The sequence below is a fragment of the Kryptolebias marmoratus genome, linkage group LG17 (assembly GCF_001649575.2).
Source record: "Kryptolebias marmoratus isolate JLee-2015 linkage group LG17, ASM164957v2, whole genome shotgun sequence".
Taxonomy (NCBI): domain Eukaryota; kingdom Metazoa; phylum Chordata; class Actinopteri; order Cyprinodontiformes; family Rivulidae; genus Kryptolebias; species Kryptolebias marmoratus.
In genome coordinates, this window is record NC_051446.1 from 4316817 (window position 1) to 4337902 (window position 21086).

Consider the following 21086-nt stretch of genomic DNA (forward strand, 5'->3'; position numbering starts at 1 on the left):
TTCACTACTTCTCAAACACACAGGGTCATCTTCACACAGTTAGTATTTCTTTCTATCAGGAAACAAGGATCAACGTACCATTTAGTTTTGTTGGAGTAAAACTATTCAAAATAATTAGTACTGTCCAGAGTGGCTCAGACTGAGACAGAATAATGCTGTGAGTTTTTATTATTAAATGTGTTTGCCTTCTGGTTTTGTTCAGATGTTGAAGTTAAAATGCATCTGTCCAGCTACTTGATATAATGCATGTTTTATATGTGATCATCACACACCTGTTGTTGTTCATTATTTCATCTTCAGTGTGGATTGTGTGTAGATTTTGTGAAGAAGTCCTGACTGAACTTTTTCTGTAACTCTTAAACAGTGTTGTTATTTTTTTAAATCAGCCTATTGGTGAGCAAGAACAAAGGCACTGTCACTTGTCACTTTAAGAGCATAATGACCTGGTGTCAAACTGTGAACAGATGTGTATTATACAGAACAACTCTGTTACATTAAATAAGGACATCTCACAGGGCCTATCAGTATCTTATCAGTGAATCTTATTCTCTTTAATGATCTTCAATTTGAACATATAAAGGTCTACCTAAATAAAACAAACAAAAAGTCATTTTACCACCAGATAATGGGGGGAAAGTTTACCAATACCATCACAGCCTTCTGAAAAGATGAAAAAATAAATGAAGAAGAATGTATCTATAAGTGTACTAACAACAACAACAATAATAATAATAAGTAAATTAGATTGTTTTAAAAGGTGTTCCTTTACTGAGACAATTTCTGGGGTTCACCTTAGGATCGAAAGTATACTGCAGCTGAAGCACTAAAAATGTCAAAATATTACAATCAAAAATAGAATGATTAAAAAATGACTCAACAAAAAATTACTAAAATAATTTTAAAAGCTAATAAAAAATGGTAAAAAGTAATTGGGTTTATAAAATAATAATAAGGGAATGTGCCAGCTCTCCTCTCTGCCTGCGTATTCCCAGGAGCTGCTGCCGAACTCCAGCAGTCGGTGCACACCGGACAGGTCACCAGTCTACAGGGTCACACATATATACACTCACACCCACTGACAGTAACCTGACGCCACACAGAAATAAAACCATGACTGCTTTTGTCCCTGGACACAGTTCATAGAGGAAGCATCCTGTGGGATCCCTTAGACTGCTCAGAAGCCCATTGCTGGACCAGGCTGGGATCTTGAATGTGCTGCCCTGTGGCAACTTAAATATAAATTTAAAAAAAAAAGTAGTTTCCAACATCATTTTGTAGTAACGTCTTTGGATTCTATACCTAATTTACCCTAATTTTCTTACACTGCAAAATAGATCATTTCCTTTCCATGTTTTCAGGCTATTAATCTTCCTGAAATTCCTTCACCTAACTGAATTAGAATCTGCTTATCATCCTAACTTTGGAGGCCTGTCAGGCTGATGATTGGACTATTTTAAACTCTATCCCTATCCCTCAATGGTGAGGCCATCTTATGTGCCATGCCCTGCAAATTCCAGACAGGTTTTTTTCTCATATTTTCCAGGAGGAAAAAGGCAAAATTGGCTTCTTTAATTATAAGGGGTGTAATGAATATTTCCTTTATTTGAATGGATTCAGTCTCCAGTTGTTGAGATTTAAAAAATAAAATGGATAAATGAATGAAAATTATATAAAAATTATAGGTAATTCCCATAAAATAGTCCAATTTAGTAGGTTTTCAAACCTCTTAATGCCCTGAAAATGAGAGTTTAAGCAAGAAATTAAGTATACCCCTACTTAGGTTCTGCTACACTATTTTTAATGTAATCATCTTAAGAACCATACTGGAAAAGGACATTTACTAAGTTGTAAAATCTACAAGTGTCCAGACTTGTTCTGTCTGGTCAAATTAGGCCAAATAATTAAATATCTCAACATCATCTCCCACATTTTGCACCAATCTATTTCCTGTGGTTTGTTATTTTATTTAACTGATGGAATCCCCTTTCTTTACATGTACCTTTATCTTTGTTTCACTGTGGAAAAAAATTGTGTGTAAAATTTTACCTTTCTGCACACACAGACACAGTTGTGTGACGCGGTGAAAGTCGGCTTCCCAAAAAATGTCAAATTTTATTTATGATTGCAAATATGTGTCTCTACTTGTGCATTTCCTGGTTTTATGTGTTGTCATTGTGTTCAGTCTCCATCCCAGCAAGAAGTTGTGACTTTGTGACGGCATGTGCTTTGCCTAAAAAGTAAAAATGCTGTCTGCCTAAATGATCCTTGCCAGTGTTTGAAGATGGTGCAATTGTTACTGATAAAGAAGTTCTTCGTGATATTCATTGGTCAACAAAATCTTAGTCACACTGAATGTGCTTGAAAATGCTCTGTGCATGCTTATATTTGCATTTATTGCCATCATTAATTAATTTTGTGTTCTCTGTTTATCTCTTCATAGAATCTGCACCTGAAGCAGTCATTCTGTGTTTGTCTGAGTCTCTTTCCTGTCGAAGCAGATAGCCACCCATCCTGAGCCTGGTTCTGTTCTGCTGAAGGTTTCTTCCTGTTAAAAGGGAATCTCAGGATGGGAGACTGCGACAAAGCAAAAATTTGACACAATCTGCTGGGTTCCTTAGCTAGATAACCTTTAGTAATTGACAGTTTATAGGTAATATATGTGAATGTTGGATGGATGAATAAATGGATGAGTGAAGATCAGACCTTGTCATTTATTTAAGTTGTAATAACTCTTGATGTGAACATATTTACAGTCGACAGTGCTTCAAACTTTTATGGCAGTATACTGCACCAACCTCATGTAAATATAGTTCAGTTAACAGACTTACCGATGTTATTGAACAGACTGATCATTTTCCAGCTGTGACAGTGTCAGCACATCTGACACAGTAATGCTGGTCAGAAGGATTTAGAGACATCATTAAACATCATCTGAAGACATTTGGCAGGTCAGTTAGAAATCATTCAAGCAATGTAGACACTGAGTACACAAAAATATCAACACAGGTTTAGAGGTAACTAAAGCATAATAGTAATAATAATATACAGAGTGAACAGCTGCATCAGGTGTCCTTTTCTTTCTGGGTGGAATCAGTGAGTTTGTTGTCAAGGCCAGACAGAGGTGACAGTGGAAAGCCTTCATACTGGCTGCCCATGGATGGCAAAAAGTTAGCTGTGCAGTGCCGTGAATTCAGGATATGCTCCTCAGCTAAAAGGCGTTTTCTGACCTTTCTCCTCTTGGTACACAGGAGGTAAACTATTTCAATGATGTTAAGAAGCACAGAAATGCCTGCAACTGCAAACATGAAAATGATAAAGAATTTCTTCTCAGTTGGACGGGAAATAAAGCATTGAGCACCAGTGAACTTGGCACAAGGGTCCATCTTACAGTGAAATTCGGAAACCACAAATTCAAAACCAAAGATATAGAGCTGACCCACGCTAAATCCTACTTCCACAAGAATCTTAACAATTAACTGGGTCATGTAGGTACAAAAGAGGATGCCTTTGATCTTCACCTTCCCTCTGTCATCCGTATACTTTCGTTTCTTCAGCAAAGTTCCCTCTTCTTGGTGCTCCATCATTTTTTCCTCTTTGTGGATGATGTGTATAGCATGACACAGGTAGACCAGGGTAGGTGTTGACACAAAGATGATTTGCAGAACCCAGAAATGAATGTGGGACATTGGGAACATCCAGTTGTAGCAGGTATGTTCACATCCTGGTTCCTTTGTGTCGCAGAAAAATTGTGACACTTCATCTCCCCAGACTTTGTCTGCAGCTGCACCGAGGACAAAAATTCTGAACAGGAAGAAGACGCTCATCCAGATCTTTCCCACTACAGTGGAGTGAGACTGAACTTTGTCCAGTAGTGAAGTCAGGTATGACCAGTCCCCCATGGCTCCAAACACGTGTCTATATTTGGGGAAAAGCAAAGCTGCATCATACTGGAGGTAAAAAATAAGACTGGAACTATAAGGGAGCATTTAAAAAATAAATGAAAAAGATTTTCTGCGTTGAGCCATCTGTCTGTGGTGAAGCTGTTAGTTTCTCCAATATAGAAGTCTGAACATTCTTCAGAACCCCTAATCTTTCTGCATGGACAGCAAAACATCTTCAACTACAGAAAAGAGGTGCAGCTGCTTCGTTTAAAAAATAACAAAACAACTGGATCTAAATTCTGAAAAGGAAGATGAGTGACTGAAAATAATTTAAAGGAAGTATTAGTTGTAAGTTCCAAGAATCTCATTTATATTAAAACTTATTCAGAAGCATAAAGACAAAATATTTGGCTGTTGTATGTCTTTGTGCCAAAGGTGATTTGGTTTTTAAATCCAACATTTCAACTTGTTAAAAGTGCTTTAATGCAAATGCACTGAACAATGTTTCAACAAGTATCAGATCCATAATACAAAATATATTAAATTCAACAGAAACATTTATTGATATTTTATTTGAAGAACAAAAAATTCCCCCAAGCAAAGAATAATTAGTCTCTAGGGCTTAAAAACAAGAAGTGTCTTTTAAAGGAGGAACTCTGGACAAAGCATTTTTTTAATAATTATTTTTAACTGCACACGTTTGCATATATTTTATTGAGTTGTGAGATGGGAAGTAAAAGGAAGTATAAACTTCTGTAGCAAGTACAATTTATTTTCTTCAAAAAATCACATATCTTAACATTTATATTATAAAAAAAATATAAATTATAAAATAAAATGTCTGGAAAGATTTAAAGTTTCATTCAGAAGATGTGAGTTAAACTTTTAGAGCAAGAAAAATAGTGAGGAATTGACAGATGATCTTACAAAATCTGGAATCCAATGGGGTAGTTTTTAAATGAAACTTAGAAGTGAGCATTAAGCCTGACATCCAGTCATTTCCCCTTAAATTCATACCTTCATGCATGTCACCAAAGCATATCTCTTATGAGCCAGGCAAACAAAGACCCTAACGACCCTCAGCTGGGAAGGGAGGGGAATTATTCTGCAGCTAGATAAACAGAGCATCTCAAGCAAAGGAGAGTCTGGTGCCTCTACTTTGTGTGACTGTGTATTGTCCCCCTAAACACAACACTGTATTCGTATTTAACTAAGCTATTCTTACTTTTTATGTTTTTTAGTGACAGTATGGGCCCATACTGCCAGTTGTAAACATAAAAAGTTAGTATAGACACGAGAGCTCACAGGAATGCAACAAATTGAAGTAATACCTTCACCACAAACACAAGTCCTAAAAAAGTTCTGACTCAATGAGCTGGCTAAATGCACATTTACAGCACATTGTCATTACCTCAAATTACATGTTGAGATAAAAGAGAGGAAAAACAGGTAAATACTTCCTTACTCAAAATATCGTAACTGATGTTTTAATGGTAAATTGTAGAAAAGTAAAATGCACCCACCTATCAGGGTTTGAATATTAGATCATGTCTGCCATCAGCCTATCCCAGAGGAAATGGAGAACAGACAGAAGACCAGCATTATTCTTAAGTACTGTTGTAATCTGGGATTGGTCTGACTCAAACATGCTGACTCTAGCTTCTCTCTTCCTGTTGTTAGATTCAAAATAACTAAGAAACCTGGTGACAATGTTTCATCACTAACAGTACCAGGAAACAGGAGGATGATCTTTTAATCACTCGTTTTACTCATGGACACACCCTGGACACATAAGTAAAAAATTTGCATTGTCAGTGCTATGGCTTTAATGTCCCTCAGTTAGTTTGACCTCTCAGCACTCTGAATCTTCTGTCACAGGGTGTCAACACCTCCTGAGCCAGTGGGTGTTGTAAAGGTTACTGAGGGTTAAAAAAAATAACACCAAGGTTCTTTATGTTAGAACTGAAGGCCACATTAATGCCATCCAGAGAAAGTGAAGGGACGTAAAGTTCATTTCTAGGAAGCTCAGGTGAAAAAAACAGAACATCTGTGTTTTTAGAGTTTAAAAGCAAAAAATTAGGAGTCATTCAGGTTTTTATTTCTCTTAAACATGCTTGCAATATAGTAACTGATTAAATTCATCAGGCTTTATGGATAATATAACTGAGTATCAGCAGCATATCCCATGCTGTCTAATAACTTTACCTAATGGTAACAATTATATAAAGTAAAATGTATTGGTCCAAGCATTAAACCCTGAGCAACTCCATTACAAACATTAGTGTTTAAAGAAGATTTATATAAACAAACTGGAATTTATCAGATAAAAACATTATGATTTAAACCAGCTTAGAGTTGTTCCTGTAATCCCAAATGTTTTTTTCAGTCTGAATCAATAATCAAACTTACATCAATTATTAGTTGACAAGAAAGTGACCAGTCAGAGGAAGCTGGCTCCTTGGTTTAATTCAGTTGCATACTTTAAAATAGACATCTAGAAAGTTGGATAGAAAATGGCGCTCCACTAAGATGGAAGAATTTTATGTGACCTGGAGAGATATCCTGCTAACATACACCAAAGCCCTTTGTGAAGCTAGAACTGTATTTTATATTACTGTATACTAAACTGCACAGCTGGACACCTCATGGGACAAGGGTAATCATCGTTGGTTTCTGGGTGACAGGGTCAAAGGTCAACATCACAGCTGACCTCGTGCTATAACTTTGCAACAGTGTAATGTAGGAATGTCAAACCGCACAGCTGGACACCTCATGGGTCAAAGATGATGCCTGTTGATTTCATGTTCATGGGGTCAAAGGTCACGGTCACAGGTAACCCCTTTGTTAAAAACTTGTCTGTGCTCCTACATGTGACGCTTTTGTTTCCTCCACCAAGGCAGTTATGATTTTGGTTGTGTCTGTTGGTTTGTTTGTCTGTTACTAATGAACAGATTTGGATGAAATTTCCAGCAAATGTTGAGGTCACAAAATCAATAAATTACACTTTGATGGTGATCCAGATTATGATCCAGATTGCACTGCTTTTTAATCACGCTGTGGCTTTGGCGGAGGTTTGCGCTCTCTGAGTCTAGTTAACAAACGACATGGCTTCAGGCCTAGTTTTTGTCCTGATGAGCTCTCTGAATAGTCCAAAATAACTGGTTCATCCAAACCATCAACATGTCTACTAGATCCCCTCTCAACCAGATTGTTCAATGAGTTGTTTCCCCTAAATATTATCCTCATTTTGGATCTGCTTCATCTGTCTTTAGTGAATGAATATGTACCACAAGCCTTAGCATCCAAGATTTTTCTTATTAAACCTTTATTTAAGAGAGCTACGTGAAGATCTTATTGTTCCATAACAGAGCCCTTTGCTCTCAGACTCCAGATATACATGTGGTTCCTAGAGTTTGTAAAAGTAGAATGGGAAGCAGAGCTTTCAGTTATCAGGCTCCTGTTTTGTGTTTTTTTCAGTTAAACGTAGAATAACAGACAGCCCTGAGTCTTTGTTCTGTTGACTGATTGAATAAACACATCTGGTAAAATGACTAATGTAATTTCTTGTTCAATCTGTTTCAACACCACCGAGTGACAGCAGTCACGTTGCTGTGGAGTGTGGGAGGGTCCGAATAAGGAGGAATCAGATGATTCTGCAGTCAACTTAAATAATAAGAAGGAAGTGAGAGGATTCTTCTAAGACACCAACTGATCGAGACATTACCAAGGTAGGAATATCTATTAAAATAAGAGGCCTAATTTGTACAAATATGTCTAAAATAAAATTAAATGAATTCACATTTTGTATTTAGAAAAAAAAATCAAGTTTAAAATTATATATTGGAGCCAAAACAGCATCATTAGAGAACATAAAAAGAAATATTACAAATTTTTTGTGGTTTCAGATAGTGTTTGGAAGTAAGATTAGCACTGTTGAAAGTCACTGTTCTGAACAACAGTATGTTAAATTGATGTTTGTTAATGATTATTGCTGATTTGCAATAGTGCTGTTGAAACAATGCACCAAGAAAGTACAAGACGAACCAGCGGATTTGCTGTTCTAACAGCAGATTTACACAATGAATGCATTTATGCTGTTTTGCTTTTATCACTTTTTTTGTTACTTAAATGTTTATTGATTTTTTTAAGAAGGAACATTGAAAAAAACATGATAAAATTGAAAAAATAAAAAAACAAACTGCATATAGACAACATTCCTTTCATAACAGAATGCAAATAATTGTAAACCCCTTTAAAACTTGATCTGTTTTATAAAAAACAAAACATTTTCCAGACAAGCAAGTATGATTCCTGACAGCCATGTAATTTGGCTATCAATAATTCAAAAGATGCAATCTCAGTCATAGTTTTTATCTATTCCCCATAATCATATTTATCTTGACTTTTCCACTTACAAAGGATAATCCTTGCAGCTGAAGTGAAACCATTTCGTGCCAGAGCAAAAGCATGTTTAGAAATGTTTGGCAAACATGACCTGTCTCCTAAAAGACAAAGCTGAACAGATTCAGGCACAGGTGTGCCAAACCATTTTTCCATTGTTTTAGTTATCTTTTGTCAGAAAGGCAGTACAAAAGGACAGGCCCACACTGCATGAATAGAAGTACCTTCATGACTCCTATATTTAACTATTCTCCAGTATTCTCCAGTGTTTTTTTTTTTAAATGACGACTAGGTGTGAAATAATAACGGTTAAGAATCTTATAGTGTGTCAACTTTCCTCGTACCGCTCTTGTAAACCACCCCATTGTGGAGATTATTCTATGCCATTAATCCCTGCCAATGTTAACCTGCAAGTCTCTTTGCCTAACCTGCCTTAGACTCTCTGTGTTGTCATATCGTGTTCTAGCCATCATTTTATAAAACATACAGGCTGACTGAACACTTTGAGGTGATTGAAAATAGAGCTGCACAACATTGTCCTCCCCCGGTATCTGCCTAATCACCTCCCTCAAACTGCTACATATTTGCATGTATTTCAAAAAATCTGATTTGTTTTCTAAGTTAAATTGAATTTTAAATTCTTGGTAAGATTTGAACATTTTATGAGTAGCCAAATCAGCAATGCCTCTTATGCCACTAGACAACCAGGAATTCTAAAAAACTACTTTTTTCCCCACTTTTATTGCCGGGTTATTCCAAAGTGATGAATATACCTGTTTGTAATGTGAGAGTTTTAGCATTTTGTGAAGTTTACCCCAAACATTTTTGGAGTGTTGTAAAATCATGTTATTCTCCTTGCCTCCATGCTTGTTTAGAGCTGGGGTTATTTGTGATAAAACTTCAATTGGACTGAAGGGGGCAGTACATTCTTGTTCAATACTCACCCATCCCAAGTAATCATTCTCCTGCTTCCAATGTATTGCCAACTTCGGCATCTTGAAGACAATGTTGTACACTTTTACCTTTGGTAATGAAAGCCCTTCTTCACTCCTTGTTAAGTTTCTGTAAGGTAATCCTTGCCATTTCCCCATTCCATAGATAATCCTTTATCATTCTATTGTATTGTATAAAAAACTCTCAAGGTATTGATATCGGAAGCATCATTGACAGATAATTAAACTGTGGTGCAATCACCATTTTAACTGTATTTATTTTTTCCGTAGTGTCAAATTATGCATCCTGCATTTCTCCTTCAGACCACGTATAACCCCAGCTGCACTTGGTTTTGCATAAAGAATCTTAACCCAATTAAGAAAATCTTTCCCAAATCCAAATGTTTATAAGACACTCAGTAAAAAAAACCCTCTCCACCCGATTAAACGCTTTCTCAGCATCAAGTGAGAGGGCAGCCCCACAGAGACACCTTCCTGTGTTTGTATGGGGGTCGACGAAGACGCTCCGTCTTCCTGTGTCTCTGTGGGGGTAGACGAAGAGCGTCTTCGCTCCGCCTGAACTCTGGCTCCGCTCTGGACGATTCCCAGGCCGTCCGTCCACCTGAACTCTTATGTCTGTGTTTTTGTGTAATTGAGTTCCCCTGGTTTTTTGCCTGGTCTACTTTTTGTTTAGTTTTGGTCCCTCCATCCTGTGTTGTTTTTTTTTTCCCCTCCACCCCCCCAAGCTAGGTTTTTTGGTTTTGGGACGTTGAGGGCCATCCTTTGGGAGGAGGGTACTGTCAGGGTTTTCTTTGTGTTTTTGTATTTTGTGTTTTTGTATTCGGATTGTTTCTTTTCTTATCTTCATGTTTTGTCTTGTCTCTTTGCCTCAGTCATCATTAACTTCACCTCAGTCTATCTCTCGTTTGCCTGTTATGCCCATCTACACCTGCTCCTATCTTTGTTATCATCTCACCTGTGCCTACTTCCCCTAATTACCTCCTGTTCTTAGAACCTGGTCATGTCCTCCACTCGTCGCTGAATAGTCTTCACCACCCTCATTTTAGGATTTTGAGATGACATTTTGCAATTCGTTTGTCAGATAAAGTTCAAGTTATCCACGAGATATTTAAACCTCTAATTGTGCAGTAGAAAGTAAAAACTCACTAAAGTAATTTCAAACTGAGTGATTCAACATGAGGATTGCTCTAGGCTGCCATCGAAGTCAGAAGTCCCACGTGACTCTTGTTAGAAGTTATCACTTCTTGTTGCTAGACAGTGCTACTTTGGCAGCGTAGGACAGAAGAGACTGTGTTGGTAGGAACAGGAGAGCAAGATACAAGAGCTATGAGACAACATCATGTTCTGTAATGGTGCCTGGCATAACGGCACAGTTATTGCAATAAAGTTTGTGAGTTTTCTATTTTCATTACAACCACCTCAACACCTCAACACGTTTTTAGTAATTTAAAGACTTTAAGTTCTAATTTTGTTGTTAAAAATGTGGGTTTATTTTCCAATTCAAAAAGTAATCAGTAATTTTCTTAGTGGTACGTTTATACCTTAATGTCATACAGAAATCATACAAGAAACAATATTAAATTATGTTAAACAATGGTGAACAATGTTTAACAGCATTATAAATTATGCTAACATTACATATTGTGAAACAATACTAAATTGTTTTAAACTGGTTTCAATGTTAAGAAAGGGTGTATGGAGTTTTCTGCAAGTCATTTTAATTTATTTATTTTTATTCTGGGTTTGCATGAGTGACAAAGATCAGACTGTACTTACTTTATCTAGCATGTAAGTTGTTTAAACCTACCATCTTTATAAATAATATGATCTGATTTGTTTTCATATAAGTGTATAATGAGTTTTTCTTCTCCTCTGTAGAGTGTCATCATGGGGGAGTGGTCCTTCCTTTCTACTTTGTTGGACAAGGTGCACTCCCACTCCACTGGGTTTGGGAAAGTGTGGATGAGCGTTTTGTTCCTCTTCAGGATTTTTATCCTGGCTGCTGGTGTGGATAAAATATGGGGAGATGAACAAGCAAACTTGAATTGTAATACCCATACCCCTGGTTGTAAGAATGCCTGTTACAATCGAACATTTCCTCTGTCCCACACACGTTTCTGGGTCCTCCAGATACTCATTGTGTCTACACCAACACTCATATACCTGGGACATGTCCTGCTGGTGGTGCGCAAAGAAAACAAGATGAGAAAACACCTCCAGCAGAAAACTGACATTAATAAGATTAATAAAGTTCCAAAGTATTCAGATGAAAGAGGCAAAGTGGAGCTTAAGGGCATCTTATTGATCAGCTATATGGTGCAGCTGATCTTCAAGGCTTTGGTTGAAGTGGCATTCATTGTAGGCCAGTACTTCATCTATGGTTTCATATTCATGCCCAGTAAGATTACATGTCCCGAATCGGTAATGCCATGCAAAGGATTAGTAGACTGCTACATTAGTCGTCCCACGGAAAAAACAGTGTTCATTATTTTCATGTTGGCAGTAGCTGTCTTCTCTGGGATTCTCAACATTATCGAGATGTTGCACCTGATATTCTCAAAGATGAAGAACAGGAAGAGGAGAAGCAGTCATTCATTTCCACAACAAGTCTGCAGTTTCAACAGAACAGATCCCAGTTCACCAAGGACAGGTCCATGTTACTGAAGAATGATGAGGGTCAAATGAAACTTTCTGAAGCATTAAAGCTTGAATCATTATTCAAAAGCTTTTCAACAAGTATGAAGTTCAGCTTGAATCTACAACTTTAAATGAACTGCTTCATCGTAATTGCTCACTCTAGACAGTTGAGTTTTCAACTTATGTTTAATCATCATATAACAACTCTGTCTGATATTAGGCTAATGTTGTGGTGCTTTGCACGTGTAATTAAAAGAATGTTATACTTGATTAATAAATCATTTTGATGAACAAATGTTCTTTATTTAAACAGGTACCATGGTTTGGTCTTCCTATGTTTCTGACCTCTTAACATTTGGGAACATAATAGATTTTAAAATATAACATTATATATAACTAGAAAGGGACCAGCCACTTGGTGTGTGATTTTGTTTCCTTATCCTATATCCGAATGACTCCATAAGTTAATCAGCTGTAGACATATATATAATGATTATTTTCAGTTTCACTAACATCAGTTTAGTGGTTCATGAGCTATTTTCCTAACAGAGTTTCTCTCCAGGAGATTTTTGGAATGTTTCAAACAGAAAAAGGAAGGATCTCTTAGCCATCACGGTGTGTCTTAGAAAAAAGCTGACAGCTATCATCACAGCAAATTATAGCTAAATATTGATAGAAATGACTGACTTATGGGGGTTTTCTAAGTCAGCTGTATCAGAATGACTCCAATAATTAATCAGTTGTAGACATAACTCCATTGATTACTTTCTAAGAGTTTCATTAGGATACGTTCTGTGGTTCATAAGATATTTTGATAACAAACAATATTCCTAATAGTTTATAGCATAAAGTGACCAGATTTCTGAAATTAAATCCTGGGATTTCCAGCTTGGAGATAAAAATTAATTAAATGTTATAAAAATTAAATGAAGAAACAGGGACAGTTAATTTATTTTTACATATTTCTACAATAAAAATAAAGTGTCTCTCCACACTACAGTTAGCTTTTCCTAAGAGAAATAAAACAAATAAACTAACAGTAGTTCTAAAACTTTGTGTGTGTGGGGAGTATACTAATGTGAGTGTGCGTGAATGTGAACATGTATATACTTACATAGGTGTCTATAAGATTTATACACACTACTCTAAAACAGAATCACAACCCCCTCCACAAAATTAGAACATATAACATACAGAAATTTTACAATTTTACAAATAAAATAAGATTTTTGTTCCAGATACTCTTTAGAAGTTAGTTTTAGATGAGAAACTGGAGTCATCCTAGGATAATATTATAACAAATATTAAAATTTTTTAAATTATTTAACTAGTTTCTTCGGCTGATGAAATGCCAAAAATCGTTTATTTAGCAAAACAACCAAACTCTTTTTATTTGGAGCTACAAGCTCATAGAACAGAAATAAATGCACATTAAAACCAGACGATAATCTCTCCCCCCTCATCACTCTGTTTGTTTTCGTGAGGAACTTTTATTAGTCCATACTGAGCAGACAAACACAGCCTGACAGTCTTTGTTCACAAATCACAATAATAAACTAGCAAAACAACTCATAACTAGCTCTGAAAATATAAACTAAAGGTAACCAATCAGTTCTAAAACATCTTACCTGTTGATGCTGTAGCCACCGTACCAAACCAGCCAATGTATGTGTAGGGAACAGAGACAGCTTCTATCACGCAAAAGTTTAGATTAGTATCTGTAAAAATGACTGAGTTATAGCCAATTTTGTGTTTGATAGGGTAAGTGTGGTGGCCATCTTGTATCAGGGAGACTCCAAAAAGTAATCAGTTTCAGATTTTTCTCTAAAGATGACTTTTGGAATTTTTTAAATCAATATCTGTCCTCAGGAGATATTTTGCTAACTGACATTCAGAGTTGACATGTTAATTCAATACATGGTGTTTATGGAGTCGAAAAAGAGGAAGGATGAGACAAACAAACAACAACCCTCTGACGTTAATTATAACAGCCAGTGAACATCAAATCATCGCAGTTATGTGGCAGCCATTATGATTTGCTGAGGCTGCTCGTCAGCCTTAGCCAATCAGAATGCTGGATTTTCTCGCTCTCTGTGGGTGTGTGCAGAGGGCAAGCTACAGCTTAATGTCTGTGTGTCAAAAACAGGAAAAAACGGTCAGAAGTACATGTCAAACAGTCACTGTGAGTGAAAGGACAGATTGGTTCTCATTAATGCAAACTTTCACATTTCTACAGAGAACTCCCCTCACACCTAGATCAGGAAAACAGCCTCAGACAAAACTGTAGTGGGAAAAGATAGGGAGTCAAGTGGTTGGACTCTGCCTTCTGGGCTACTTGAGAGGAAACCATAGGCCCTACAGCGAAAGTAGAATCATTTCAAATTATAACTGGTATATGTATCATAAAGGATGTGGGGGTAGGAAGAGTCTGTTTGCTAATAAAACGTGTTCTAGTCATAGACCTCCACACTCTGGGTCAGGGGTGTCTAATCCTGGTCCTCAGGGCCACCATCCTGCAGGTTTTCCTTGTTTCTCTGCTCCAACATGGTGATTAACAGGCTTCTGCAGAACATGAAGAGGTCATTTAACTTCTGAATCAGGTGTGAATCAAATTGATGATTAAATAAAAATATATCCTTGATTAAGAGTTGTGGATAAATTTGTATTGACGGTTAAACTCTGTTGTCATGGTGATCTGATGCTCTAAACTAAAAACCTTGACTTTCACTTCAACATAGCTGACCAAGCAGGAAATTTTGCTTTGAATTCCCAGAGTTGCACAAGGATGTTATTTTGTTTTGTTTTAGCAGTTCTTTGCAAAACGACAAGGTTTAAATACTGGACATTGCAGCTTGATTTTGGCTCTATTAGGATCAGAAGCTCTTTGGAAACAATGAGTGAATTCACAATTCTAAGAACTGTAGAATATGTCCAGCCCGTGCCTCCGCTTGTTTGTCTGTAGTCATGTCCTCATACTTGGAAAAAAAGTCTCCTTCACACCGCAGTCAGAAACAGTGCTGAACATAAAACTCTGGGTAGCATCACTGATGTCCGTTGTCTCGCCCACCATCATACAAACAAAAGGTGCTTTTGTGGCTTTGAGCTGCAGAAGGGAAGGTTCTGGCTGTTGCACCAGACATCAGTTCAGATTAGCCGGTTTATGGATGGTGTCCTGGTAAAGGTACCATCTGGGGATTCTGCTGTTCTCCTGGGTGAGTTCAATGAGGAGTGATTAGGAAGAACACTCCCCCCCCCACCCCCTCCCCGAACTATACCCAAGTAGTGTTCTGTTAGTGGGATGTCCATTAGTGTGTAAACGGAGAAAATAAGGATAATGACCATGTGGAGAGGGTGAACGAGCTCAATCTGTTTTACCAGATTTCATGTTGTGACCCCCACCCATATCCCAACAACCACACACTTTGCTCTCTCTCCACTCCACCTCCACTTCTTGCTGTCACCTCTCCATCTCAAGGCCATGTCCACCCCCCGACATCAGTGCACTCCCCAAGGAAAAACCTTTCACCCTCTGCAGAAGTGTTGAGATGTGACACACCTCAGGCTCTCATCAGAGAAGCCAGTCAAATGTTTCTGACCAAACTCACTAAACATGAAGAGGTCAGAGGTCATCTTTTTCTGCTTTTTCACTCTGTTCAACCAATCTGAAGCTGTTGATTCTGACCTGGTTTTCACTGTTATTGTAAATAATGTGAAATGTGATGAGAACAAGAAGTGAAAGTGTATATTGACAAAGTGAGTTTTAATTCCATAATGATGAACAAATGCTGTCCTTCAGTTGAAACTACTGAAACTAGTTGAGCAACATCTTCCTGATATGTCCAAATCACAAATAAAAAAAACACTGTCTGTCAGACGATAGAAACTCAAAATGTTCAGTTCTTTGGTCTTTTTTGTTTTTAAAAAAGGAAGTCCAGTTCGTTTAGTTTTTAAATCCAAAACCCAATATGCAAACACTGGAACCCTTTGGGTTTGTAATAGGTTTATACAAGGAAAACAGATGACAATGACAAAACTTGATTAAACCAACACAAATTTAAACTTAGCACAGCTTTATTTAATTTTCTGATCTAATATCAGTCTGATATGAAAAAACAGCAGTGAAGAGTAACACCTAATATAGTCACACAGGAACTAAACTAAGGATTAGCTCTTTGCTTATGAATCATAACTGTGATGAGGAGTTAAACAGCAGTCAATAGTTCATGTGTTTCACTGTAAACCATTCACCCTGTGAAGTTCAGTTGAATCAGTCAACAAGCATGTATGGACTTTGGGGGGATTTCAGACTTTGGCTGTCTTCAGAACCTCCTGATCCCAGTCGGTATCGAGAACATCATGAAATAAGTCTGTAGAACCAAAGAGAGACTGTCCTGAGAGAAGAGGTTTGGAGTCATGGCTGTTTGGAGGACTGAGATGAAAACACTTCCTCTTCCTTAGATTCACAGTGTTTCCAACAGGAAACTCTGAAGACTTGGTTCCTTGTTGCTGATGTTCTGCTGCTGGAGTCAGACGCAGTAACCCTTCATCCATGTTACCTGTGGGGAGTAACGACGTACGGGTCTGTCTCTTGGGAGAACTTGGTGCTTCCTGGACAGCTGAGTTTGCTCTAAAACAATCAAGATTTGTTTGAGATGCTGTTACAGATGCTGCAGGTTCAGTTGTGGAGCTGAATGAGAATCTGGAGAGTTTAGCGATAGTAGAGGCAGAGACAACGGGCCTGACCCGGTCTGGTTTGAATGGACCTGGACCACAGGTGGACATATCAGAATTTATTGATGAGCTCAGAGTCTGACCTGTGATGGTATTGCTCCTCTGCTCACCTGTACATGTTTTTTTCTCACTGATGGGACTTTTTAAAAGTGCTTTATCTTTATTAAAAGGAAAAACCTGCAGCCTTTCTGAAGTTCCGTTTCCCCCCACATCACCGACACAGACTCCTGGAACGTCCTGCGCCTGGTTGTTCTTCCTGGCTGAGTGCTCTGAGCTGGCACTGATGCTTTGATCAGACAGTCTCATCTTCTTTGGTTTGAACAGAAAAGCTGAGAACTTTGCATGCAGGTCCATCTCACTTTCTGCTTCAGCTGCCATCTTCTTAGGTCTCACAGCAGGTTTGTTCTTTGTTCCTGTCAGATCTCCTCGACCTTCTTTCTCAGACAGCTTATCTGAATCTGACATGGTTCTGTCTGGGTGGTAATCTGAGAGTATATCTGTTGTTCTTGCTGCCTGTTGACAAACAGTCTTCCCTCGATGCCATCTTCCCAGCCCTCCATCACTCTGCTGATGATCCAGAACTGGCTGCTGGACTCTCTTCTCTCTCAGATTCTTGGAACTCTTTTGAAACTCAGATCCAGATGGCTCTGAATTAGATTCTTCTTCCTGGATCTCGGAGTGCTGTGTCTTCTCTTGACTTTGGGGAATTTTTTCTTTGACGTGTTTATTGTTGTTACAATTTCTTTCTTGTTCTAAAGCAGAGATAACGCTGACATGCATGAATGAATCTGACTCCTCCTCAGTGTGACAGACTGATCTGTTGGGCCAGCCACAGTCGGATTTCCTGTGCAGGTTCTCCTGAGTTGATGTAATGATGGGTGATGGTGGGGGGCTGATGGGGTTTAACGTGTCTGACCCACTCTGCACTGTTACAGCATCTGATGAATTGCAGATTGTTTTGGAATCTGTGGAGCTGGTTAGATGCTGGTGAGCAGCCAGTGGGTCAAAGGTGAAGGCCTCTGTGTTCCTCAGCCTGGGAAGGAAAAAGACATGTTAACAACAGATACATTTGGCTATTATCTGTTTTTCTCAATCACTAATCAATTCCTGTTTGCAGAATCTTTCTTAGCTTTATTTTTTTTAAATATACTTTTATAGGAAATAGTATTTATAGATGTATACACACATTCTTTTCTGTACATTTTAATGAAATTCATTTTGTTCGCATGAATGAGTCCACTCCTGCTAATGATCTAAATTGTCATGTTCCTAGAACAACAGGTGGAGGTAAAAGAGTAGCTGCTATTTTTCAGTCAGGATCATTGGTTAATGCTAAACCAATTATTATTTATAATTCTTTTGAGTCTTTCTCATCCAAAATGAAAATCAGAAATAACACTTGTTTGAAAATAACATGTTATATACCATCCACTAGGCCATTATTCTCAATTTGTCTGAGTTCTCAGATTTTTATTTGCCTTATTACTGAAAACTGAAAAAGTCAGCAGTAATGACATCATCTTTGTTAGTAAAAATGTTTCAATTAGAGAGTTAATTCACACCAGCCTTCCTACTGTTGCCTCTGATTCCCTATCAAATGAACCAGCTTTACAAGTGTCAACCTGATTAGATTGTTTTTATCCTGTTGAGCTCTGAGTTATTAAAATATCAGCCATGCATTCAAACCATCAACACTGGATGACATGCACTGGGCTTCCAGTTCTAGTGTTATGGACCAGTGGTTCAAGCAGTTGTCCTCCAACGAGAGGGGCTGAGGTTCGATTCCTGGCAGTATGCAGTCAAAGTGTCCCTGGGTAAAACACTGAACCCCTCATTGCCTCTGATGTATGCCCAATAGATGACTTTTGTTGCAAATTGGCACTATGAAACTAAACTGAAGTGAACTAAATTGGCAGTGTTGTAGCCCCTCACCTGTCCAGTCTGTCCGTCTCACTCTGCAGAAGCTCAGGCAGCTGCAGTCCTTCCAGCAGTATCTGACACTGGGTCTGATACTGCTGAACAGGGTCAGCAGGGAACGAGGTGAGCAGAGCATTTACGTTTCCCAGTAGAGCCCCTCCCTGAAAGACAGATGGTTACAGACTGCAGCATAAACTACAGAGTTCCTGCATTCAAATGCTGCATCATAAACACATTAACTGCTACAAAAAGCAGCACTATCATGTTGTGTCACCTCTACTCTTTGTTATACTGACCTTTATCAAACTTCTTTTACATCATCATGATCATTTACAGAAAACAGCAGATGAAATACCTGCACATTCACTTCCCTTTGATGAGTTTCAGATTTAGTCTCGTTAATGTTTTATTGACCAACACTTAGGTTTGAATTTCTCTGTTTCCAGAAGAATGACTAATTACACATTGCATTATTTTTCACCAAAATCACATTACTGATAGGAGAGTCAGACTGCTGCTTCAAGTCTTTTCCATTCCATTCAAAAGATCCCTATCATGGTCTTATTCTGGACTCTGTGGTGCCTAATCCATCTGTAAAAATTATATGCCATATTCAGCTTGGTCTGATATTTTTTGTCAAGTCAAGGTGAAACAGACTGATGCAAACAGTGTAGGAAACTTTCTGTTGATAAAAAAACATTAAGGAAATGGTTGACTAGGGATGTATCTGCCCATCTGACCCATTTTAATCACTCCAGAGATCTTTCTACTACCCTTCAATCGAAATCTCGTTAATATGTGGTTTTCCTTAGGCTGCAGTTTTTTGGTCTAAATACTTCCGCTCTTTTCACACTGCTTGGAAATAATTTCCTTTCACTGTTTAAAACGGCTGCGAGTTTCCTACTGTTCTTACAGGTTTTAATGAAATGCCAGGTAGTTTAGATGTCAGTGATCTCAGCAGCCATTTTGTGGCTGCCATCAGTGGCAGTTATCCAGTTTAAGTTCATTTCATAGTTTTACGTTGGAATAAACAACTTGAGTTAGGTAAATAATTTATGTTTAATGAAAATATGATTGTAATATATATTGTCTTTTAAAATGCATATTTATTTGTCTGTTTTTTATGAGAATGTCTTTTATAGTGAAATGTATTATTTCATGTTTGTACAGTTCTCACGGCATCATTGGCGTGTCCAGTTAAATGCCAGTAAATTCAAGAACGCCTTGTGTCTGTTTTCCAACATGGAGGGAGTTTACACATTGTGTTTGTTAGAGGCCAATTTACAGTTTGAGTCTTGGAAAAACAGAATAACATCTTTTAAATATTCAGAAAATTTGTCATCTGAAAAGGTTGTTTAAGATGGACTGCGTTGAGTAAAGCTAAACAGTTTGTTACCAGCTCAAACCTACTGACGGCAATGGTGTTGCTCCAACAAGACACCAACTGAAGCCAGACAGAACACAAGACAATCCAGCTGGAACAACTACTGCAAGCTAACTATCCAGCAATCTTATTCCAAGCTTGTTGGTTTTCACCTGGGCAGATTCACTTTAAGCTCAGGTTCTCTACCAGAGGCCTGGGATCTTGACTGCCCTCTTCTGGACAGAGATCTCTGAGGTTGTTCCTGGGATCTGTTGGAGCCACTCTTCCAGTTTAGGGCTCACAGCACCAAGGTACTTGATTATGGCTGACTTCCTTCAGGCATCATCATGGCTGCCATTTGTCTGTGGGATAAGTAGTTCATCCCCTTCAGTTGTGATCACCTTGCCTCTCTTGGACACCATCTGACCATATTTATCCAGTCACAATGACATACTAATGTCCTTGCTGTATATCCTGGTGAGGTGGATCAGTGAGTGGATGTCTCTTATGGCGTACAGCTTGATGTCATCCAAGTAGAGGAGGTGACTGATGACCGCTATCCATAGACACTATTTGCAATCATCTGGCTGAGGGGGATCAGGTGTGGGGACAAAGCATCACCTTGGTATATGACACATTTGATGCTGACTTCTGCAATTGGCTTTGAATGGGCCTCTGGAGTTATCTTCCATTGAGTTCTCTATGGAAGATCATTTATTTTCTCAGTTACAAACTAAAGAATTATTATTAAAAACAATGGCTATATTCTGCAACACACCCTTTCTCAACGTTGACTTGGTTCAGTTCAACTCCGCTGACCACTGGTAGCTGCTAGATTGTTAGTCAGACATGTGATAAGTTGTTTGTTTAAAGTCTTAAAACTGTGCAGCATTTTTTTCTGACTATGAATCAAAGAGAACAGAGTAAAACTTCTGAGCAATGTCATGCTATTTAGGAGTGCAAGATACCAACGAAATCATGAAAACTGAGAAATAGTCACTTTATGTTGCTATTTTATTGACAGTCAATCTCTAACCACATGCAGGTGTGTAAGACAATGTGAGCACTTTTCAGGGGAACAGACATAAAAGCTTAAATTAGATTAAATACTGACTAAAAATAAAAGTTTTGTAAATGTTTACATCAGTTTCAAACTGTTTACTTAAAAAAGGATAAATTAGATTTCATCGTGCTTCAAACCCA

General features: G+C 37.9%; 3 protein-coding genes across 9 annotated transcripts in view; 1 reads left to right on the forward strand and 2 right to left on the reverse strand.

Moving 5' to 3' along the window:
• Positions 1 to 2673: 2673 nt before the first annotated feature.
• LOC108245661 (gap junction Cx32.2 protein) lies at positions 2674 to 5535 on the reverse strand. The gene is made up of 2 exons (XM_017432754.3): positions 5405 to 5535; positions 2674 to 3915 (listed from the first exon to the last, which is right to left on the reverse strand). The coding sequence occupies exon 2, from the start codon at positions 3897 to 3899 to the stop codon at positions 3063 to 3065; it is 837 nt and encodes a 278-aa protein (XP_017288243.1). The 5' UTR covers positions 3900 to 3915; positions 5405 to 5535; the 3' UTR covers positions 2674 to 3062.
• Positions 5536 to 7556: 2021 nt separating this feature from the next.
• LOC108245660 (gap junction Cx32.2 protein-like) lies at positions 7557 to 12173 on the forward strand. The gene is made up of 2 exons (XM_017432753.3): positions 7557 to 7609; positions 11114 to 12173. The coding sequence occupies exon 2, from the start codon at positions 11123 to 11125 to the stop codon at positions 11897 to 11899; it is 777 nt and encodes a 258-aa protein (XP_017288242.1). The 5' UTR covers positions 7557 to 7609; positions 11114 to 11122; the 3' UTR covers positions 11900 to 12173.
• A 3444-nt stretch (positions 12174 to 15617) lies between these two features.
• mcm9 (minichromosome maintenance 9 homologous recombination repair factor) overlaps positions 15618 to 21086 on the reverse strand; it is a 35097-nt gene continuing 29628 nt past the window's right edge. For 5 of the 7 annotated variants that reach the window (XM_017432767.3, XM_025009707.2, XM_037981067.1 and 2 more), the window contains exons 14-15: positions 18536 to 18681; positions 15618 to 17636 (exon numbers count right to left, since the gene is read on the reverse strand). In XM_017432767.3, coding sequence (XP_017288256.1) covers positions 16175 to 17636; positions 18536 to 18681 — 1608 coding nt within the window. In that variant the 3' untranslated portion in view covers positions 15618 to 16174. The remainder of the gene's footprint in view (positions 17637 to 18535; positions 18682 to 21086) is intronic. The other 2 variants (XR_005234366.1, XM_037981070.1) reach the window with 2 other exon arrangements.